Below are 25476 nucleotides of genomic sequence, written 5' to 3' on the forward strand. Positions count from 1 at the left end.
TATTTGAAGCTTTTTAATGAATAATTAGAAAGGGAAATTATACCGCAGATACTTCAACTCTAGGCCTTAGCAAAGGCACAGTGTTCAGCAGTTGCTCAAACACTAGACCTTAGCAAAGGATGGGACAGTGCATCAATTAATAAAACATCTGTGATATCTCTCACAAGCAATTAAACATGTAATATCTGCCTCTCCTTCCTAATTGGGCTATGCATGTTTACTCTGCCTGTTGATTGGTCCATGCATGTTTACTCTCCTTGCTGATTGGTCCATGCATGTTTACTCTCCCTGCTGATTGGTCCATGCATGTTTACTCTCCCTGCTGATTGGTCCATGCATGGTGAGTCAGAGGTTTCACAGCTTTGGGCACAGCGGGATGGCAGCTTTCTGATGCACGTCCTTCAGCCAGGAGAGCAGAATCTTATTGAGTTCAACAGGCCTGGAAAAGCAAGCACACACACATAATAATAATCATAATAATCATAATCAAAATAAGAATAATAATCATAACCCTAATAATAATAATAATAATAATAATAATACTCACAATCATAATAATAATAATAATAATAATAAACACACACACATAATAATCATAATCATAATAATCATAATAATACTAATAATAATAAGCACACACACATAATAATAATCATAATAATCATAATAATCATAATAATCATAATAAAAAGCACAAACATATAATAATAATTATAATAATCATGATAATAATAATAATAATAATACGCACACACAATATTATTATTAATATTAATAATAAGCACACACACAATGTTATTATTAATAATAATAATAATAATAATAATAATAATAATAATAATAATAATAATAATAACACATATGCACATACAGGCACACGCACATGCACATAATAATAACAATAATAATAATAATAATTAGCACACACACACACACACCCATACATGCACGCACACAGAAAGAAAGATAGGCGCATGCAGAAGCATGCTCACTTCTGTTTGCTGACACAAGCTGTGTTAGATATAAATAGGACAAATCAGAATAAAGAACAGAGATTTACTAGCATTGTAAATCATTCGTACTTCAAATTGTATGGAGACCCATAAGCCCGCCGCTGGAAGCAAACACTAAGCCCTGCAGGCTGCAAACACTAAGCCCTGCATGCTGCATACACTAAGCCCTGCATGCTGCATACACTAAGCCCTGCATGCTGCATACACTAAGTACTGCATGCTGCATACACTAAGCCCTGCATGCTGCATACATTAAGCCCTGCATGCTGCATACACTAAGCCCTACATGCTGCATACACTAAGCCCTGCATGCTGCAAACACTAAGCCCTGCATGCTGCATACACTAAGCCCTGCATGCTGCATACACTAAGCCCTGCATGCTGCATACACTAAGTACTGCATGCTGCATACACTAAGCCCTGCACGCTGCATACACTAAGCCCTGCACGCTGCAAACACTAAGCCCTGCACGCTGCAAACACCAAGCCCTGCATGTTTCAAATAATAAGCCCTTATAAAATGCGTTACAAAATGCATGAATGCCTGAATGTGTTCATAACATCAGAGCGTAGTTTCTCTCCAATTCCCTTGCTCCTGCTCATGCTACACATCTGCTGTTTAACTCATTTGCTACTTAGTCGGCTTTTAAAAGTTTTTCCAGATTCTGAGTTTGGAGATTGACATGAAAAAGGCTGACAACATGATCAGGCGTATAGAGGCCACCTTTAGAGGGGTCCTGAGAAAGGCCCCTGGGACATGCATTAAAACAAGGTCTGCTCCAGGAAGCCCTCACCTCTCAATCTGGGTCCAATGGCCACAGTCTTCAATGTGCCCTCGCGTTAAGTTGGGTATCTTCACACAAGAGAAAGACACGTAGCTCATATGAGTGTTTAACTGCTTCCATCCTGTGGCTTGAATGGGACAGAGGGGATCTGAAACACTGCTCTAGCTGAGCGCTGGGACAGAGGGGGCCTGAAAAGCTGCCCTAGCTGAGCGCTGAGCGCTGGGACAGAGGGGGCCTGAAACACTGCTCTAGCTGAGCGCTGGGACAGAGGGGGCCTGAAACACTGCTCTAGCTGAGCGCTGGGACAGAGGGGGCCTGAAACACTGCTCTAGCTGAGCGCTGAGCGCTGGGACAGAGGGGATCTGAAACACTGCTCTAGCTGAGCGCTGGGACAGAGGGGATCTGAAACACTGCTCTAGCTGAGCGCTGAGCGCTGGGACAGAGGGGATCTGAAACACTGCTCTAGCTGAGTGCTGGGACAGAGGGGATCTGAAACACTGCTCTAGCTGAGCGCTGGGACAGAGGGGATCTGAAACACTGCTCTAGCTGAGCGCTGGGACAGAGGGGATCTGAAACACTGCTCTAGCTGAGCGCTGGGACAGAGGGGATCTGAAACACTGCTCTAGCTGAGCGCTGGGACAGAGGGGGTCTGAAACACTGCTCTAGCTGAGCGCTGGGACAGAGGGGGTCTGAAACAGTGCTCTAGCTGAGTGCTGGGGCAGAGCAGCTCTCTCAGGTCTCACCATGGTCTCCATGCCGCTGGAGAATTTGGGAAGGAGGATCTGGTCCATCCCTGCCGTCACCATCAGGGAGGGCATCAGTATCTAGAGACAGAAAAACACTGCTATTATGGGTGTGTGTGTGTGTGTGTGTGTGTGTGTGTGTGTGTGTGAGTGTGTGTTTGCGTGTGTGTGTGTGTGTGTGTGTGAGTGTGTGTTTGTGTGTGTGCGTGTGTGTGTGTGAGTGTGTGTGTGCCTACGTCTGTCTGTCTGTCATGTGTAAATTTCAGGTTTAATATTCAGGGGTAATGTGTAATGATCAGGTGTAAGGATTTTCCCTACCATAGAAAGGCTTAAGCACAGCGCCTAAATGTTTTTGCGCATCACCTTAAGCTGAATGAATGTAAAAAGGCATTTAGGCGACATATCAGAATTAATGTAAAAACAACGATGAGTTATATGCGCTGACAAAAAAAACCAAAAAAAAACGGAGAGGTGGCTTGATCTCAAACGGAAAGGTAAGCTGGCAACAGGAATGACCTGCCAATCAAAATCAGTGTTTGGACGATCGTTTGTGTGATTGGTGTGTGACAGATGCTCATCGCCAAGCTAATCAAACCGCTGATTGGATATTTCTCTGTACCGTCAACTCGGGATGGTAGTCACAACCATCGACTCGGATGAGCAAGTTGCAAGCCATCGATAAGGTAAGCCTCAACAAAGAATACATGATATATAAACTTTTTTTTTATTAGGGAGTAATTCTTGTGGATGTTAACAGCGATAGCAGATAGAGAGAAGATATAACTAATGCAGCCTATTTTACAAAGAAATTGCTAACCTAGTTAACTTACATAGATATTCATGTACTGAATTAAGTTACATTAGCCAGCAAAGCCAGTTAGTTGATGTTACATAAAGATAGCTTGACTGTCCTAACGTTAGTATCTAACGTGGCTTGTTAGCTAAAGTTAGGCTGTGTTCACACGTAACGTCTTTTTCTGATGAAAACCGCTGGTCAAAGTGTTTTTTCATTAAATAAAAAAAAAAAAAAACACGGTTCCAAAATTGAGTTGAGAGCGCCTAAGCCCTCTGAAAACCTAGGGAAAACCCTGGGTGTGATATGTCCTGCTCAGGTGTGATGTTCAGGTGTAATGTAATACTCAGGTGTAATGCATAATGGTCAGGTAATAATATTCACCTTCCCCCTTGGCCTGGAAGACATCCATCTCCAGTTTCTCTCTGTATTACGGTACCAGTTCAGAGGCCCTCTGGGAAGCAAAGATGCCAAAAAAATCTATCAACATTATTACAATTAAATATTGAATAAATTAAATTAACATAAATTATCTATCTATTAACATTATCAGCATTAAATGACAAATACATTGTATAGTATTGTCCTATATTAGTGTTATGTTGCATTTATTCTGAAAATACAGTACTGTGCAGAAGTCTTAGGCACCTGTAAAAAAAAAAATGCTGTACAGCTAAGATGCTTTCAAAAATAATTAAATGAAAGGTTATAAATATCGAAAAAATTATATAAAGTGAAAAGTAGTCTATTACTTAAAATATTACTTTATTTAACAAAATACAAAATGTATCTGTAAAATTTCATTTTTTGGAAAATGCATGTTTGGACATCTCAAATTTGCTCTTTTCTACTGACACACTAATGCAGAAAACAAAAAATAAGGGTGCATATACAGTACTGTGCAAAGACATTTGCACAGTACTGTATATGCAACATAACACTAATATAAGCATATAACACTGATATAAGCATACAAGACCAGCATAAGCATATTGAGCTGTTTCCAACCTGAAGCCTGTCTTGCTGAACTGTTTGATATAGTATTGCAGAGCATCCTCACTGAGAATAGGACTGAGGGGAATGTCATCTGGCAACCCCACAAACAGCCCACCTGCAAAACAGCACACCTGTATAACAACACACCTATAAAAACACCTGTAAAACAACACACCTGCAAAACAACACACTTATAAAACAATACACCTGTGAAACAACACACCTGTAAAACAACACACCTATAAAAAACACCTGTAAAACAACACACCTGCAAAACAACACACTTATAAAACAATACACCTGTGAAACAACACACCTGTAAAACAACACACCTATAAAAAAACACCTGTAAAACAGCACAACTGTAAAACAATACACCTGTGAAACAACACACCTGCAAAACAACACACTTATAAAACAGCACACCTGTACAACAACACACCTGTGAAACAGACAGAACTCTGGTCACACAGTGAATGATGCAGGTGACCAGTTGCCAGAAGTCCATTCATTTTCTATGAAGCTGGGCAATGGCCAGTAGCCCCAGCAACTGGGCAACTGAGCAACAAAACGTGCCTGAAAAATGTTGCCTACAGTTAATCTTTTTGTGGGCATTGCCCGTCAACAGCCAATCAAAGTTTCGGTTTTCCTATTTCTCCAACTGTTATGATACCATTTAGTGAATAATTGCCTAAAGCATAGGCAGCCGTCTATATAGAAAATATGTGGCTTATTCTACCAAAATCATTCACATCGATACCAAAACACGTTGAGTTTCATACACGATAGAGAGCTGGCTACTGCAAGCGATCTATTAATCTCTCTCACTAGCTAGCTAGATAACGTAACTTACTTAAAGAGATAGAATCGAGAGATCGCTAGCCAGGTAGCTAACTAGTGAAAGAGATAGTCTAGAGATAGCGAGCTAGCTAGCTTATGAGATATATATATATATACATATATACTTCACTCACTCTCAGACATCGTTCAGTCACTCACAGACATACTTCACTCACTCACAGAAATACTTCACTCACTCACAGATGTCCTTCACTCACTCACAGACATATTTCACTCTCTCACAGACATAATTCACTCACTCACAGATGTCCTTCACTCTCACAGACATACTTCACCCACTCACAGATGTCTTTCACTCTCTCACAGACATACTTCACTCACTCACTCACAGACAGCCTTACCTCTCTCACAGACATACTTCATTCTCTCACAGACATACTTCACTCACTCACAGACATCCTTATCGCACTAACAGACATCCTTACCTCTTTCACAGACATTCGCTGAGCTTAGAGTCAGACCTTTCCCCTATAGAGGTAAAGGAAAATGGCATTAGTAACATCATAACTACAGATCACAACTCAAATGGCGCCATTTTTATTTCCATATTGTCACTGATAAATAAAAACAAGCAGAGATCAGATTAATTTATAAAGAGCATGCTATCTATCGCCCATTGTTGCAGTTGGCTTTTTAAAGGCATACTATGCAGGACTTTTCACTTGAAAATATAATAAAATAACAATACTGTACCATATCTATGATACACTGGCAATCTCAGTCTTCATGCACGTTTGCTGAATTTGTTCATCTTTTACCTGTACTTGTTATTCTATGTTTTTGGGACATTTCTGGGCGTGGCGCCCTTTCTCTGTGTGGGGAGGGGGTGGCGGGGCAACAGAGCCCGTGGTTTGGAATCGGATGCCAGGAAAGTGCTTGCTGCTCCAATGGCAGATGCTAAGAAGCCTACATACAGCTCAGCGAAAAGACCAGCCGAAAGGGCTCGTTCAAAAATTTGAGTCAATCTTGGAATTGGTTTGCCTCGGTGTTGTCAGCTGAAGTTCGCCAAGGGGGTGAAAAGCGATGCAGAGTTGGCCTGTTTTCTGTTTTACCTGTAAGTAACATTACTTTTACCTAGCTAGTTACAGTTAGATTGCCAAGGTTAGGTAGCTTTGGTATAAAATCCTGTTTTCCCATCAAGATGTCTTTCCCCCATGGGAACTGCTGTTACAGTTTATAGTTAGCAAGCTCAGTAATTCACCTGCATTTATTTCATTCAGGGGAACTGAATTCAATAGAGCATGCACACTATCTAGCTAGCTATGTGTAGCCAACTTCACTGAAGTTCAATATAAAGACGGATGAGGTTCAACAGGGCTGGTTGCAATCAAGACTGGCTGGAATCAAACAGCAGAATCTAATTATCAAATTTGGTTACTTAGTTGACTAAGTAACTAAGAAGGCAATTACTTTTGAGTGTTTGATCTAATGAAATAATTACATTTTGTTGAAAGATCTAAAACCATTCAGCGTGACAAATATGCATTAATAAAGGACATCAGGAAGATGCAAATGCTTTTTTCAGCACCGTGTGTGTGCTTAGATCAGCACCAGACAGCTTCTTACCACGTTACCAGCAGCATCTCTGAACATGATTTTAAAGGTCCTCGCCAGATCTTTCTCCAGCTCAGCCTCTGCTACGCCCTGTGAATACGACACACCGCAGTCAAAACACGCTAAACTACACACTGCATACGACACACCGCAGTCAAAACACGCTAAACTACACACTGCATACGACACATTGCAGTCAAAACATACAAAACTACACACTGCATATAACACACTGCAGTCAAAACATGCTAAACTACACACTGCATACAACACACTGCAATCAAATCACACTAAACTACACACTGCATACAACACACTGCAATCAAAACACACTAAACTACACACTACATACAACACACTGCTGACAAAACATGCTAAACTACACACTGCATACAACACACTACAGTCAAAACACACTAAACTACACACTACATACAAAACACGCTAAACTACACACTGAATACAACACACTGCAGTCAAAAACATGCTAAACTACACACTGCATACAACACACTGCAGACAAAACACACTAAACTACACACTACGTACAACACACTGCTGTCAAAACACGCTAAACTACACACTGCAGTCACAAACATGCTAAACTACACAATGGATATAGTGCACTGCAGTCAGAGACATACTACATAACACACTACAGCCAGAAACATACTACACTACCCACTACATACAACACATGAATGTGCTACACTACACACTGCATTTACCACAGGAACACACTGCTCTATGCCCTGCATGTATAACACACTGCAGTTAGAAATGTTGCAGGCTTGTACATTGACACTATGAGCAGTGTCACTGACAGGTTGCTATGGTAAATGCTCCTAGCATAGCTAGCATTTGCATTTTGCAAGTGGCTATGGATAAGAACAGGTACGCAGGGTAAATTCCCTGATGGAGCTCACTGGTGTCTGGAAGTAAATCTGGTAGTTGAAGGTGGGATTGGCTTTCAGCCTCTCCATGGGGTTGGTGTTTGGATCCACAAGGAAGAGAGGCGTGTTCAGTGAGGCTACAGCTCTGTGAACCGAGTGTGCACACACACACACACACACACACACACACACACACACACACACACACACACACACACACACACACACACACATATAAAGGCAAAGGGGAAACAGTAAACACCAGGGAAAGATCACTCAGAGGCATCTTACACTCTGAATGTTCATGCACACATACACACATGTGCAAACACATACACACACACAGCCATCCTCCCAACACAAGCCATTTTTTTCTCAGCAATGGGTCTTCAAACATTCCCATCCCAGAAGAACTTCTCCTGAATCAGCAGTAGATCAGAAAATTGAATAATTACAGACATGCATACCTGACTCTCTCAGAGAGTAATTGCGCTTACTCATACCTGACTCTCTCAGAGCGTAATGGTGCTTACTTGTGCCTGACTCTCTCAGAGAGTAATGGTGCTTACTTGTGCCTGACTCTCTCAGAGAGTAATTGCGCTTACTCATACCTGACTCTCTCAGAGCGTAATGGTGCTTACTTGTGCCTGACTCTCTCAGAGAGTAATTGCGCTTACTCATACCTGACTCTCTCAGAGAGTAATGGTGCTTACTCATACCTGACTCTAGGAGAGTAATGGCGCTTGCTCATACCTGACTCTCTCAGAGTGTAATGGCGCTTACTCATACCTGACTCTAGGAGAGTAATGGCGCTTACTCATACCTGACTCTAGGAGAGTTATGGCGCTTACTCATACCTGACTCTCTCAGAGCGTAATGGTGCTTACTCATACCTGACTCTCTCAGAGCATAATGGCGCTTACTCATACCTGACTCTCAGAGCGTAATGGTGCTTACTCATACCTGACTCTAGGAGAGTAATGGCGCTTACTCATACCTGACTCTAGGAGAGTTATGGCGCTTACTCATACCTGACTCTCAGAGCGTAATGGTGCTTACTCATACCTGACTCTCAGAGCGTAATGGTGCTTACTCATACCTGACTCTCTCAGAGTGTAAGGTGCTTACTCATACCTGACTCTCAGAGCGTAATGGTGCTTACTCATACCTGACTCTCTCAGAGAGTAATGGCGCTTACTCATACCTGACTCTCTCAGAGCATAATGGCGCTTGCTCATACCTGACTCTCAGAGCGTAATGGTGCTTACTCATACCTGACTCTCTCAGAGCGTAATGGTGCTTACTCATACCTGACTCTCAGAGCGTAATGGTGCTTACTTGTGCCTGACTCTCTCAGAGAGTAATGGCGCTTACTCATACCTGACTCTCTCAGAGAGTAATGGTGCTTACTCATACCTGACTCTCAGAGCATAATGGCGCTTACTCATACCTGACTCTCAGAGCGTAATGGTGCTTACTCATACCTGACTCTCAGAGCGTAATGGTGCTTACTCATACCTGACTCTCTCAGAGCGTAATGGTGCTTACTCATACCTGACTCTCTCAGACTGTAATGGTGCTTACTCATACCTGACTCTCTTAGAGCATAATGGCGCTTACTCATACCTGACTCTCTCAGAGCGTAATGGTGCTTACTCATACCTGACTCTCAGAGCGTAATGGTGCTTACTCATACCTGACTCTCAGAGCGTAATGGCGCTTACTCATACCTGACTCTCAGAGAGTAATGGCGCTTACTCATACCTGACTCTCTCAGAGTGTAATGGCGCTTACTCATACCTGACTCTCAGAGCGTAATGGTGCTTACTCATACCTGACTCTCTCAGAGCGTAATGGTGCTTACTCATACCTGACTCTCAGAGAGTAATGGTGCTTACTCATACCTGACTCTCAGAGAGTAATGGTGCTTACTCATACCTGACTCTCAGAGCATAATGGCGCTTACTCATACCTGACTCTCTCAGAGCGTAATGGTGCTTACTCTTACCTGACTCTCAGAGTGTAATGGCGCTTACTCATACCTGACTCTCTCAGGATGGCACTGAGCCATATTCCACACCAGGCTGCCGCCCCAGTCATGCCCCACCAGTGTCACCTGGACGATCCCCTGGATGGCAGGGAGGAGGAAAAAAGGGAGAGACAGAGAAGGAGAGGGCAGCAGAGGAAGTGTGAGAGGGAGGGAGAGAGCGAGAGAAAGAGAGAGGAGGCAGAGAGCAAGAGAAAAAGACAGGAGGGAGAGAGCGTTTGTAATGCAGTCCAGCTCAGTGAAATGCAACAGTAGAGAAGGACAGTGTGAGTTTGGGGTGACTGGAATTAAGCTTGCCGCATATTTAAAAATGTTTGCTCATATTAGAATCAACCTAGAATAACAGGAAGTTGAGGTGAAATCTAAAACAACAGCAGATAAAGTTGAGTATTAAATTAGCATAACAACAGGCAGACCTACAGGGAGCTCAGACAGGCAGAGCAGGGGAGTCATACAGGCAGAGCTACAGCACAGAGTCAGAGCAGGGTGGAGCTACAGGCAGAGCTACAGGGCAGAGTCAGAGCAGGGCAGAGCTACAGGCAGAGCTACAGGGCAGAGTAAGAGTAGGGCAGAGCTACAGGGCAGAGTCAGAGCAGGGCACAGCTACAGGGCAGAGTCAGAGCAGGGCAGAGCTACAGGGCGGGGCTACAGGGCAGAGTCAGAGCAGGACAGAGCTAGAGGGCAGAGTCAGAGCAGGGCAGAGCTACAGGGCAGAGTCAGAGCAGGGCAGAGCTACAGGGCAGAGTCAGAGCAGAGCACAGCTACAAGGCAGAGTCAAAGCAGGGCAGAGCTACGGGGCAGAGTCAGAGCGGGGCAGAGCTACAGGGCAGAGTCAGAGCAGGGCAGAGCTACAGGGCAGAGAGAGCAGAGCAGAGCAACAGGGCAGAGTCAGAGTAGGGCAGAGCTACAGGGCAGAGTCAGAGCAGGGCAGAGTTACAGGGCAGAGTGTGTGCGTATGTGTGTGTGTGTGCGCGTGTGTGCGTGTGTGGTGTATGGTGTGTGTGTGAGTGTGTGTGTGTGAGAGAGAGAGTGTATGTGTGCGTGTGTGTGTGTGTGTGTGTGTGGTGCATGTGTGTGTGAGAGAGAGAGACCTGGCACAGCTGCTCCTGTGAGTACTCCTCAATGTCTGCGTGGAAAAGAGAAGAGAAGAGAGATCAGCCATTACTGCACCATTCCCCAGTTCAGTGAATGAGCGTTAAATGATTGCAAAAAAACATCCCAGAAATCATCTTAATTTGAAATGGAAGCGTAGTGTCTGTTTCCAGGAGTCAACCAGGCCTTAGGTTCTGAAGCTCACTTCCAGGGCCTGGTGAGACAGCTTGCTCACTAGTGCCAGTGTAGTAGGCTCCAGTATAGGTCTTTCCGTGACCCATTTCAATGTAAGTCATGGTAATGGTTTTTTCTTTGTCTAATGCCTCCACATGTGCAGATTTATGAAGCTATTGTGTCACCTGGATAATTTCTGAATATTTTGTAGACCAATTAGGGACATTTTGCATCACTGCCTAGTCACTGCACATCACTTGCAGGGAAGTGGTACCTCACATGCTTAGTAATGGTTCCGGACTGTCATTCTCACTGTACCTGAACCCGGCCTGGACTTCACGACCATATAAGGGCTGCCCCTCTCTGGCTCCAATATGTACAACAAGGCAGCACGAAAACTAGACTTCCGTGCTTTCACACCTTTTACAAGCCCAATGGAAAGTTAATAGATGAGGTCACAGTGACTTTGAGACAGTGACTTTTTCAGAAAATGCTGTAATACAAAAATTGTAGAAACTGAGGAATTCTGAACTGCATGTAAAAGATTTATCAGCACACGCAAGATGAACACTGGTGTTCAGTACACGCATGATGAACATTGGTGTTGAGCACACGCATGATGAACACTGGTGTTGAGCACACGCATGATGAACGCTGGTGTTGAGCACACGCATGATGAACATTGGTGTTCAGTACACGCATGATGAACATTGGTGTTGAGCACACGCATGATGAACATTGGTGTTGAGCACACGCATGATGAACACTGGTGTTGAGCACACGCATGATGAACGCTGGTGTTGAGCACACGCATGATGAACGCTGGTGTTGAGCACACGCATGATGAACGCTGGTGTTGAGCACACGCATGATGAACATTGGTGTTCAGTACACGCATGATGAACATTGGTGTTGAGCACACGCATGATGAACATTGGTGTTGAGCACACGCATGATGAACATTGGTGTTGAGCACACGCATGATGAACATTGGCGTTGAGGAGCACACACATGATGAACATTGGTGTTCAGCACACACATGATGAACATTGGTGTTCAGCACACGCATGATGAACGTTGGTGTTGAGCACACACATGATGAACCCTGGTGTTGAGCACATCTCTGTGTGTTTACTTTGGGCAACTTCTCATCATTATGTCATCACATTATGAAATGTTTTAATCTTGTAAACAGAACCAGTCTTCCTGTCAGAGACTGTAAACAGTGGTGTGCCCTTTGTGTTTCAAATTTAAGGGAGCAGTAAATGCAATACTCCAATGTATAATCACAAATATACATTACAAAATTGAATAATTATGTTTTGTATGTTCTATATAACACATAATTATTATATTACATAATGATAATATAAATTAAAGCTGCAAGCGGCATTGGGAGGGGTCCAAGCATTGGCACAATTGCGCCCCCTATGGAGCGATTTTTAACCCTCATATTATGTTCAAATTAACTAACAACTTTTATGTTTGGGGTCAATTTGACCCCAGCAATATAAACCTGCAGAAAATAATTGTAACTGAAAGTGTTACCCAAGCTCTCAGCTACTTTAGGCCTTTCTACTGACCATCTTAATAGCCCAGTAAATAAAACATGACTCCCCCCATCCTCCCCTTATACATCAAGTATTGATTTTATATGACTATTGTGAAATATGCAAATGACATTCATTGACCTAAAATCGAAAACAAAGTATGTTTTGGCTTCGCTGCTTGGACCCCTAATAATCCTAACAGACACAATGGGGTTGCAACAGCTTCGCTGCTTGGACCCCTAAATATAATAATTGATCATGCTTGCTGCACTCACCAGGAGGCGCTAAGGAGTCCCCATAGCCTTTCATATCCAGGGCCAGAACCCTGAAGCCTGATTCAGCCAGTGCTAGGATCTGAGGGACAAACAAAAAACGGCCTTCGTTTTACAATAACTCTCTAAGAGCTCATAAATATTGTTTATTACTTACTTATTACTTAGTTATCATGTAACATACCTGTGCCTCAGGTGTAGCTGTGTCGGTAGTATACCCTTGTCTTGGGTGTTCCTTTGTGTGCAGTGTACCTGTGTTGGTAGTGTACCTGTGTCTTCGATGTACCTGTGCCTCAGGGGTTCCTTTGTGTGCAGTGTACCTGTATCTTGGGTGTACCTGTGCCTCAGGGGTTCCTTTGTGTGGGGTGTACCTGTGTCTCTAGCTTACCTGGTATCTCCAGGAGAACCAGCTGTCAGGAAAACCGTGACACAGGAGAACAGCAGGCCCCTCCCCCATGTCCACATAGTGCACCTGATGCCCAGGCTGGAGAGAGAGGGGGACACTGTAAATATTCTGGGATCAGAGCAGGACTCTGTAAAGATGCAGGGATCAGAGCAGGGTTCTGTAAATATGCTGAGATCAGAGCAGGACTTCATAAATATGCTGGGATCAGAGCAGGGTTCTGTAAATATTCTGGGATCAGAGCAAGGTTTGTAAATATGCTGGGATCAGAGCCGGGTTCTGTAAAGGTGCTGGGATCAGAGCAAGAATCTGTAAATATGCTGAGATCATAGCAGGTTCTGTAAATATGCTGTGATCAGAGCAGGACTCTGTAAATATGCTGGGATCAGAGCAGGACTCTGTAAAGATGCTGGGATCAGAGCAGGACTCTGTAAAGATGCAGGGATCAGAGCAGGACTCTGTAAAGATGCTGGGATCAGAGCAGGACTCTGTAAAGATGCAGGGATCAGAGCAGGACTCTGTAAATATGCTGGGATCAGAGCAGGGTTCTGTAAATATGCTGGGATCAGAGCAGAACTTCGTAATATGCTGGGATCAGAGCAGGGTTTGTAAATATGCAGGGATCAGAGCAGGGTTCTGTAAAGATGCTGCGATCAGAGCAGGGTTCTGTAAATATGCTGGGATCACAGCAGGGTTTGTAAATATGCTGGGATCACAGCAGGGTTCTGTAAATATGCTGGGATCAGAGCAGGGTTTGTAAATATGCTGGGATCAGAGTAGGGTTTGTAAATATGCTGGGATCAGAGCAGGGTTTGTAAATATGCTGGGATCAGAGCAGGGTTCTGTAAATATGCTGGGATCAGAGCAGGGTTTGTAAATATGCTCGGATCAGAGCAGGGTTCTGTAAATATGCTGGGATCAGAGCAGGGTTCTGTAAATATGCTGGGATCAGAGCAGGACTCTGTAAAGATGCTGAGATCAGAGCAGTGTTCTGTAAAGATGCTGGGATCAGAGCAGGTCATAGACGTAAACAGTTGCACAGGAAACAGAGACAGAACCAGCCTTATCCACAGCTGATAAAGCTTTACCTTAATGGTGACAAAGCAGTGGGGGACATCTTCAGGATTACAGCAAAGAGAACATGTTTCCTCAGAGCTCAACAGCTAAAAAAAGAGAAACAGACACAGGCACATCAACCAATCAAAGGTAAACACAAACAGTCACACACAAACAATCACATGCACCTGTGAAACTGTGTGTCTGTGAAAGTGTGTTTGAAAGTGTGTGAGTGAATGTGGAATAATTTAACAAAATGCCTTCTTTCTTGTGGGAAATTACAAAGATGACATATGTGGAGTGTTTTCTTTATGCTCAGTGCCTTATTGTGGTTTCCTGGCTGCTCAACACACAGTCTAGGCGTGCTGCCAGATTTATAAACTCCCATGTTTAATCACTTCCCACATTACAGGCATTTAGCAGACGCTCTTATCCAGAGCGATTTACACAACTTTTTAACCCTCAGAGAAAGAACTATTATTGTTCCTTGCAAGAACTGTAAGGTTCTCTGTCTAGGAGGCATAGACATGCTGAATAAACTGTTCATTTTCAGAGAACTGCAGATGTTGTATTTCTCTCCATGATATCATGAACCTGGATTATTCTTCGACAGTGAAAGTGTGTTTGTGGGTGTATGTATGTGTGTGTGTGTGTCAACGGATGTGTGTGAAAGTGTCTGTGAAAGCATTTGTGGGAATGCATGTCTGTGAAAGATGGTGAAAGCATGTTGTGTGAAACTGTGAAATCGTGTGTGAAAGTGTGTCTGTGAAAGCATTTGTGTGAAAGCGTGTGCATGAAAGTGTATGTATGAAAGTGTGTGTGAAACTGTCTGTCTGTGAAAGTATGTGTGAAAGTGTGTGCATGAAAGCGTGTGTGTGAAAGTGTGTGTGTGAAAGTGTTTGTATGAAAGTATTTGTGTGAAAGTGTGTGCATGAAAAGGTGTGTGTGAAAGTGTGTGTGTGAAAGTGTTTGTATGAAAGTATGTGCGTGAAAGCATGTGTGTGAAAGTGTGTGTGTGAAAGCATTTGTGTGTGAAACTGTGTGTGTGTGAAAGCATTTGTGTCTGAAAGTGTGTGTGAAACTGTTCCTGTGAAAGCATTTGTCTGAAAGTGTGTGTGTGTGTGTGTGTGTGAAACTGTGTGTGTGTGCGTGTGTGTGTGAAACTGTGTGTGTGTGTGTGTGTGTGTGTGTGAAACTGTGTGTGTTTGAAACGGTGTGTGTGCGTATGAAACTGTGTGTGTGAAACTGTGTGTGTGTGTGTGTGTGTGTGTGTGTGAAACTGTGTGTCTGTGAAAGCTGGTCTGTGAAAGTGCATGTATTCCTTACCTCTACACCTGAGAGGGACTGCAGCTGCAGCATGGCTTCATTGGGGTCTTCAGTCAGGCACATCCCCATGCCGATCTTCTTCCCTGCTGTCTCTCTCTCCTCTACAGAGCTTACCAATATGGCCTGAAACCACACCACCCACATACATATCGCCTGTCTGTCAAAAAGCATGTCTGCAAAAGCTCATCAGTGAATGCATGTCTGAAAGTTTACGTCTGTGAATAACAAATCAAACTCTTACAGCCTCTCGAATTTTGCACCGACTTTTGCAGTGTACATTCTGTGAAAGTGTTTCTGTGAAAGTTAAAGCATGCTAGCGAAAGCTTGTGTCTGTGAAAGTTTGTGAGTATAAGTGTGTGTCTGTGAATGTTTGTGAGTAGGGGTGGGCGATATAAAGATATTAGATCGTGAACGATTAAAATGTCACGATTTGCCTTTCCAGAGAGATCGGGAGTATCGGGCTACAGTGAAACTGCACATTCTATCAGTTGCTCTGACAACGCTCATACACGGCATCCAACGTTGTTTTCTCAGCCAAACCTAAAATCACACTCTTCACTAGTCCCTGTTGCGCCTCCCCTAACAGACACACCAATAAACCAATAATAACAAACAGTAGTGCCTTGGATTTATTTTCCTCCCCCTTTTTTATTTGACTACATGGCGGCATGGTAAATGGTAAATGGACTGCATTTATATAGCGCTTTTATCCAAAGCGCTTTACAATTGATGCCTCTCATTCGCCAGAGCAGTTAGGTGTCTTGCTCAAGGACACTTAAACACGCACAGGGCGGGGTTTGAACCGGCAACCCTCTGACTGCCAGACAATCGGTCTTACCTCCTGAGCTATGTCGCCCTATGGTGTCACCATGGAGGAGTTGGTCCCCCAAAAAAATTTGACGTCTGTGATACAGAACTGGTTTAGGTTTTCCAAAACCGGCACGGTGCAAAACACCGTTATTTGCAGTTTGCAAATGAAAATGTTCGCACATCAGATGGCAACACAACGAACCTTTTCAATCACCTCAGGAGAAAGCACCCCAAAGAGCACGCGGAAAGCCAAACAATCAGGGGGTCTCACGTGAGTGCCTCAGGCACAGCCACACAGCTAGAGGCTAGCAGTAGCGGTACAAACTTAATACTTTGCAGAATTGCACTTGATTAAAATCTGGTACTTTGGCCCAAATGTCCTCTGTTATTCTTTTTCTTTTAGGTTTTGTTTCCCTGAAGGGCAATATTTTCTTAAATAGGGATATTAGTTTGATTGCACTGTTCATTAACTTGCAAAATAGCCTTAAAAATCAACATGAAAAAGAATTGTGATCATATCGTGGATCGTGATCATGCTTGAAAAAAATTGTGATATGATATTTTTGCCATATCGCCCACCCCTATTTGTGAGTATAAGTGTGTCTGTGAAAGCTGGTCTGTGAAAGCATGTGTCTGTGAAGGCATGTGTCTGTGAAAGTTTGTGAGAATAAGTGAGTGTCTGTGAACGTGTGTCTGTGAAAGTTGAAAGCGTGCTAGTGAAAGCTTGTGTCACTGAAAGCTTACAAGAGAAAGCTTGTGTCTGTGAATGTTTGTGAGTATAAGTGTGTCTGTGAAAGTAGGTCTGTGAAAGCTTGTGTATTCCATACCTGCATGCCTGTGAGGCACTGCAGATGCTTCAAGGCTTCATTGGAGTCGTCCATCAGGACCACAGCCATGCCAATGTCTCGACCTGCTGCCACGCTCTCCTCCACAGAGCTCACGAATACCGCCTGAAAGCACAGCACCCACAAATACGCCCTGAAATCACAGCGCCCACAAATACCCCCAGAAACCACAGCGCCCACAAATACCCCCTGAAAGCACAGCACCCACAAATACGCCCTGAAATCACAGCGCCCACAAATACCCCCAGAAACCACAGCGCCCACAAATACCCCCTGAAATCACAGCGCCCACAAATACCCCCTGAAACCACAGCGCCCACAAATACCCCCTGAAACCACAGCGCCCACAAATACCCCCAGAAATCACAGCACCCACAAATATCAAATGGATAATTACATGGTTGAATGTAAGTCATGAGGCATCAATCTTTTATTTTATGTGAAACATATGATGTAATATATGCAGTATCAGTTACTGCCACTAATACAAAAACTGATGAAATTTGTGATAAAGAGAATTAAAAAATCCAGGCCAAGTCTTTTCTGCCAGGACAGGAATACAGTGGGAGGAATTTCCTCCCACAGGAAATCATGTGGGAGGAAATTCCACAGCAATGAGGCCAGGCACGCACATGTGCAGTGTGACCACATCCTCACCCCTCTCCTCCTTTATCTGCTTAACACCACCCTTGCCTCCACGTCAACTCTCACATCCCCACTTCACCTCCACCTCCACATCTCCACCCTCACCTCCACTCTTCCATTGTCACCCACACCTCAGCCCTAACCTCCACCCTCGCCTCCACACCTCACCGCCACACCTCCACCCTCACCTGCACCACCACACCTATACTCTTACAAACACCTCATTCCTCACCTCCACATCTCCACCCTCACCCTCACCGCCACAGCACCACCCTCACCTGCACCTCCACATCTCCACCCTCACCTCCACCCCCACCCTAGCCTTCACATCCCAATTCTCACTTCCACATACCAGTCCTTCAACCCAGGCAGACTGACCTGTTGGGGTGTGGCACCGAGCCGCTGCAGGGCGTGGCTGAACAGGGTGGGGTCGGGGAGTCGGGCCCCTGTACGGCAGGACTGAAAGACCAGGTCAAAGTGCAGCTGCAGGACCAAGAGGACCAGGCCCATCCAATCCCGCTTCTCAGAGTCATCCACCCAGCTATTGCCCAGCACACAAGTGGCCACGCCTCCGAGAAGAAGAGCACATGTAGTCATCCTCACCAGCACTCACTGTGATGACATCAGCCTTCAGCCATCATATGCAAGTCTGCAGGTATATTTGTAATAAAGGGTGTTACCATGGCGACGCAGTTTGTCAGAAGCCTCCAGTATTGCAGTGTTGAACCTCAGAGCTTCTCTGATCTGATCAAAAAGCTTCTGCACAGAGAACTGGGGAGGCAGGGACACGGCCTGACTGGAAGCCTCCTTTAGACACTCAGCCTCCATCTCTGGAATCATCTGCAGTGTGCACACACACCCACACACACACACACATACAAACACATTGCCTTAAAACTAGCTCCACACACAACAAACTCTCGCTTACTGGGACCAGCATTCGTTAACATTAGCTTCCCCAGCACTGCGATTACCTGAGTGTTAGCTTCTTCAGCTCTGCTTAGTGCTTACCTGAGTCAGCGTTAGCTTCCCCAGCTCTGCTCTGTGCAAAGCACTCCCAGGTCCTCCTTTCACAACTGTCTCATGGATAAAATTCCTGAAACAGTAATGCAGCATGAACACCATCATCATCATCATCATCATCACCATCACTATCATCATCACCATTAGTATACTCACCATCATCATCAATATAATTACCTGGGTATAGTTAACATAACATAACATAACATAACATAATGACCAGAACAGACCATTCAGCCCAACAATGCTCTCCATTTTCCTGACTAAATTGTACCTAGTGCTCTGATTACCTACAGACTAAAGTCTAAACATATGCTTGTCTGAATGGGTGAGGTGAGGGTGAGGTGTGGAGGTGCAGGTGAGTGTGGAGGTGGAGGCGAGGGTGGGGGTGGAGGTAAGGTTTGAGGAATGGAGGGAGGGTGGGTTGAGATGTGGTGAGGTGGAGGCATGGGTGGGGGTGGAGGTAAGGGTTGAGGTATGGAGGTGAGGGTGGGGGTGGAGGTGATGGTTGAGTGGAGGCGTGGGTGGGGAGGTGGGAGGTGAGATGCAGTGGTGTGGACGGAGCATGGGTGGGGTGAGGAGGTTGAGGTTGGAGATGAGTGGTTGAGAGATGTGATGGAGGCTGGGTGGGGGTGGAGGTAAGGGTTGAGGTATGGAGGTGAGGGTGGGGTTGGAGATGATGGTTGAGGTGGAGGCGTGGGTGGGGGTGGAGGTAAGGGTTGAGGTTGGAGGAAAGTGGGTGGAGGATGGTGAGGTGGAGGCGTGGGTGGGGGTAAGGGTGAGGTGAGAGGGTTGAGGATGGTGAGGTGTAGGTAGTGGGTGAGGTGGGAGGTGAGGGTTGAGGTATGGAGGTGAGGGTGGGGGTGGAGATGTGGAGGAGAGGGTGGAGGTTAAGCAGATAAAGGAGGAGAGGGGTGAGGATGTGGTCACACTGCACATGTGCGTGCCTGGCCTCATTGCTCTGGAATTTCCTCCCACATGATTTTCTGTCCTGGCAGTTTCTGCCTCTACTACGTGACCTGGCAGGCTATGTGAAAAAAATTCTTCCTAATGTCTGTATGGAATTTACCTTTTACTAATTTCCATTTATGTCCCCTTGTTATAACAGAACTCAACCTGAAGAACTTCTTGTAGTTCACTTTCTTAATCCCCTTTATGAATTTAAAAGCCTCAGTTAAGTCACCGCTTTAACTCCTTTTACTAAGCTTTAAGAAATTAAGCATCTTAAGTCTTTCCTCATAGCTTTTATCTTTTATAACAGGAATCATTTTGGTTGTTCTACTTTGAACCTTTCTCCAGAGCCTCTATATCTTTCTTGTAGTACGGTCCCCAGAACTTCACAAAATACTCCAAGTGTGGTCTAACAAATGTATTGTATAAAATAAGTATTACTTCCTTGGATTTATACTCAATACTTTTGGTTATATATCCCAGCATTATGTTGGCCTAGAACCGAAAAGGCTTTGATCAACCATTACCCCCAAACCTGTTTCATATTGAGCACATTCCAATTTTGTTCCTCCCATTAAGTAATCCTCCCAAAAGTTTTTATTTCCCACAGGCATAACTTTACATTTGACTATATTAAATTTCATAGGTTTCCACCCACTTCTATATTTTGTTTAAATGTAAATTACTTTAGTACATTCCAAACTATTAGCTGGCCCTCCCAGGTTAATAACATCAGGGAAGGGAATGTGGAAGAAAATGGGGATGGGAATGTGGATGGGAATTTGGAAGGGATAAGGGAAGGGAATGTGGATGGGAATTTTGAAGGGAATGTGTTAAAGTGGATCTGAATGAAAGCCCATGACACTACCTCACTAGCCTTTCTCAGTCGAATTGAGTGGCTGGCTGGTCCTTTCACAGCTCGTAGCTTTGTGCAGTGGTACTGGGCTGAACGTACTGTGATAGGAAGCTGGCTATAGGAAGCTGGCTATCGTAGCATCCAGAATGTCAAGTGATGAGTCTTACATTGGACAATTAATGAATAATGTATTTATACATATTCACTATATTGCATTATATTGGTATATTATAGCAATGCATTAGCGACAGATTCCTAGTGACGTGATTTGTCTCATGGGGGCTGGATGTGTGCAGTGTTAGTCCATGTGAAAATTGAATAATGTTAGCTATGAAAGATAGTTTGATAGTTAACAAGAATGATAGCTTGACAGCTAACATTAGCATTCTGCATTGTTTATGCAGCTTGGAGAATCTTTTGCAGCTCGTTGGACTGAGCTGGCTGTGGTGGAGCTGTGCACTTCCTAATGAAGTCTGCCTCGCAACCGGTTGTGCAATTTACTCATGATGAAAAGACGGGTGTGCTGCTAAAGCAGGAGCGCTGCTGCAGGCAGTCACCCAGCGTCTGCTGTCTCAGACAGACATAAAGACAACAGTGCTACTCGACTGTAAAATATATTTAAAATTACAAATTCATCATTAATATCATTTTTTGAGGGAAAAAAATATTTTTACTCTGCATCTGTCTGCAAGCTTTGTGGATGTGTTCTTTTTATAATTGTCTACTGATGGGTTATGATTAAAAAGTTGATTACAGAAAACAATTATATAAGCAATTATATAAAATGTCATATAAATCTTATGGTAACTTGATAAACGTACTTCTGAAAGTGTACTTTTGAAAGCCCATATTATCTAAGTGTATGCTGTTTCACCCCATGCCATGTCCCTGTTGGAATGTAAGCTAGAGGAGATAGACTCCAGCTGTGGTATATATCAAGTGCTTTAGGGGATTAGAGGACCTCTAGGCCTGCATGGTCAGCCTTGGTATGAATTCCCTGACCCTAACTTATGATTGGCTAATAATGGAATCTTTGCATGTGATGATTAAATGAATCTCATAGGCTGGGACGACAGTTCTTTGCCTCTGAAAACTATATAAACTCATATACTGGACTTTACGTTTTCGAAGACTGTACTTCCCTGTTCCCAACTGGTCGTATTATTAAATTATAAAAAGGAGCTCCTGACTCTTACACTTTAGTGTAAGAACTGAGCTTCTTACACTTTAGTGTAAGAACTACACTAAAATGTTGCAAAATGTGATGGTAAAATGGTTCACAGGAACAGGCCAATGGTTAAGCAATTATGTCCTTATAAGGCAATTATTATCAGCGTAAACCTAGAGCATCCAGAGAACAGGGGTTTAATACCTATGCAAATATTTCATTTTTTTAAATTCTTGTTAACTTATCCAGAGCAACTTATACAACTTTCATTCATTTATACAGCAGGATATATACTGAAGCAATGCAGGTTAAGTACCTTGCTCAAGGGCACAACGGCAGTGTCCTAGCAGGGACTTGAACATGCGATTTTTACATTACAAGACCAAATCCTTACCCATTATACTACACTGCTGCCCATGCAAATGTGAGAATTGGTCAAGGGTCTGAATACAAGGCACTCTAAACAAACCACATGATCTTATACACAACATAAAATAATTATTTTAATGCTTACATTACATTTTTACATTACATTATAGGCATTTAGCAGACGCTCTTATCCAGAGCGACGTACAACAAGTGCATAGGTTTCATGATGTAGAGGCGCAAAAGAAACACTAGAGTGAAGTAAGGATCGTAGTGCCAGAAGTGACCACATCGATCAGGACTCCAACCCTGTAGAGTAAGCTTAAAGAGGATATCACAATGAAAGTATCCTAAAGATCACGGCTGTAATTGTTTATGTGTAAAAAGTTAAGTGCAAAAAGTTAAAACAATTGATCTGACTGTTTTGGATAAGCACTATATGTAACCATTGTGTTCTGTTTACTGACTAGCAAACTGGTAGCCTGAAAAGTAGGGCAGGTTCCAAAGGGGTTTTATTGAGGCACATTGCTGATGCCTTAAATGGGTTCTTTGTTGACAGTTTTACTTGAGGGGAATGCTAATGGATAGGAAGACATATTCAGTACACAGAATGTCTTAGCAGGTATTGAGATAGGGAATAAAGAAGCACTGGATAAATTACATAATGTCAAATAAGGCAGCAGGCTCTGATGGCATATACCCAAGAGTACTCAAAGAGTTAGGTGAGATCATCTTTAAACCAATGGCAGGTGTCTTAGACAGTCTGTAAAAACCACAGAAATACCTGAGAACAGGAAGGAAGGTAATCTAGTACAATATATAAGAAAGGGGACCATACTGATCCAGGAAACTACAGGCCTGTAAATTTAACTTGTACCACATGTGAAAAACATTTAAATCATTGATATGAATGACCTTCACAGGGACATTGAAAACACACTAGTTAAATTTAGAGATTTACACAAAACTTGGGAAGCCCAGCTAATAGTTTGGAATTTACTAAATTAATCCAAAAGGATTTAAACAAAATCCAGAAGTGGATTCAATGTAGTATATAAATCAATATAGCTAAATGTAAAGTTCTACATGTGTGAAATTAAAACATTATGCAGGAATACTTTATGAGAGGAACAAAATTAGAATGTGCTCAATTTGAAAAAGACTTGGGAGTAATGTTTGATAAAAGCCTTTCCGGTTCTAGGCACTGAGCTGTAGCAGTAAAAAAAAAAGGCCAATAAGAAATCAAATCCAAATAAGTTATACATATCTTTTCCAAGACCACAGTTCTGGGGACCATACTACAAGATATATAGGCTCTGGAATAGGTTCAAAGAAGTGCAACCAATTTCATTATTGGCATGAAAGATAAAAGCTATGAGGAAAGACTTAAGTTGCATAATCTCTCCAAGTTTAGTAAAAGGAGACTAAGGGTGATTTCATTGAGGCTTTTAAATTCATTAGGAAGAATTTTTTCATGCAGAGCAGTCATTGTGTGGAATAGCCTGCCAGGTCACGTAGTAGAGGCAGAAACCCCGAGGGTTTTCAAGACCAGACTTGATACAGTGTTATATACTATCTAGCCTGTAGGTAATCAGAGCACTAGGTACAATTTAGTCAGGGAAATGGCAAGCAATGTTGGGCTGAATGGTCTGTTCTTGTTGTTATGTTATGTTAATTTGTGTTGTGTTGTGTTGTGTTGTGTTGTGTTGTGTTGTGTTAAATACACCTAGGACATTATTGGAATTTTAAAGCAGTGCAGATATAAAATGGACGTGAATGTACTTAATATATATATTATAGCTTTTTAATGTTACACTTGTATCTCCATCCAGCGCTTATATTGCACTTGTATCGTTCTCTTGACGTTGTAGCACGTCGTCATGCCTCATTCTAGTTTAATTTACCACAGCTTTCGGACCAAGTCTATGCTTACTGTGTGAACTGGACTTGATGTTCATGGCTACGGATAACTGCTACATAATGAGTATTGTACCTTATCGGCCCTGTGTTTTGTAGTTGTTCCAATGACCTTTGGTATGTCCTTACTCTACGTCACTTTCAATAAAATCGTCTGCCAAATAAATGCAATGTAATCTTTATCGGAATTCCAAACAATATAAACTATTTATGGGTAATTGTTGCCATTTACCTCTGCTATATCACATTTAACAATGAAATTGTCTTTTTTTAATGTAAAATGTTATATTAAAGAAATCCACCATAGAAGAGATGGGGAATAAATCATGTCTATGCGAAAAATTAAATGAAACACGATTTTCATGCAGTAGATTATTGATATTTATTGCTTTTAAACTGTGATTCTCAATCATTTTTAATCTTTATTATATTCAAAGAAAGCCATAAATGCAAAAATTAATAAAGCAAATACTGATGACGAAAAGTCAATAAAAATACATAACAAGAACAAAATTTACGTTGGTTCAGTCCATGGTTATGAAATACATCTCTCGTTTGATAAGCGTAACCTTATAATAGTGTGATAACTCCGCTGATAAACTGACCAGAAGTTCTTATATGGAGCTATTTTTATAACTTTTTATTTTTATAACCTTTTTTAAAAAATATAAGTTCGTGTTGACCACTTTCGTGTTCATTCCGAGGTCAGACCGATTTTAGCCGGTAACTTTTTAGCGACTTTGTCCTACCTGGGCAGCCCGAGGGACTCCTCGTATTTCTTAAAGATGTGATGAAGCCGCGGGGTCTGAACGCAGCCCCACAGATCGAATAGAACAGCCTTCCTCGCAGCCATTTCGAGTCGCTGAATTCCGTGTTCAAGTCCGCAGTGCCTCCACCCGCATTTACAACGCAGCGTTTCCCCTTTTTGCGGTTACTGGGAGGAGACCTTAAGTATATATGACGATGTTTATTCGCAGACGTCGTGTCGTGTAGCCTCCCATCTACAGTGTCAGGAACGATAAAATATTTGCATTCTCTCACACTATGGTCACGTTGCGTCAAAAAATAAACTTCGCGCACAATTAAGAGGAACTGCCCCATATTAGCATGCAGAGATGGAAAATCGAGTTTTGCTCATTCGCACAGTTCTTCCGCCGGGAGATATCAGCTGGCTGAGTTAATGAGTGGTAGAAACGCTTGACAGGACCCCTGGACTTTTCACCTCTGTTCACAGGTCTTGTAAACAGTCAGATCATCTCACGGTTTCAAATGTGCTATAGGGCAAGCATAGCGTGATAATTCTGACTAAATAATGGGCTGTGAAATCAGCTGAGACC

The 25476-nt window shown here is 43.1% G+C and overlaps 1 protein-coding gene across 1 annotated transcript; it reads right to left on the bottom strand.

Annotated features, from left to right (window-relative positions):
- ephx2 (epoxide hydrolase 2, cytoplasmic) lies at positions 1–25306 on the bottom strand. The gene is given in 20 exon segments (XM_064307097.1): positions 1–439; positions 1808–1866; positions 2542–2622; positions 3719–3788; positions 4343–4445; positions 5617–5659; positions 6758–6835; positions 7672–7783; positions 9681–9766; positions 10777–10811; positions 12777–12855; positions 13162–13257; positions 14265–14339; positions 15559–15681; positions 17196–17321; positions 17324–17542; positions 18237–18427; positions 18539–18698; positions 18870–18954; positions 24889–25306. Coding segments are annotated over 20 exon segments (2010 nt in total). The 5' UTR covers positions 24993–25306; the 3' UTR covers positions 1–354.
- Between the last annotated feature and the right edge of the window lie 170 nt (positions 25307–25476).

This window comes from Anguilla rostrata, chromosome 1 (assembly GCF_018555375.3).
Source record: "Anguilla rostrata isolate EN2019 chromosome 1, ASM1855537v3, whole genome shotgun sequence".
Classification (NCBI taxonomy): Eukaryota; Metazoa; Chordata; class Actinopteri; order Anguilliformes; family Anguillidae; genus Anguilla; species Anguilla rostrata.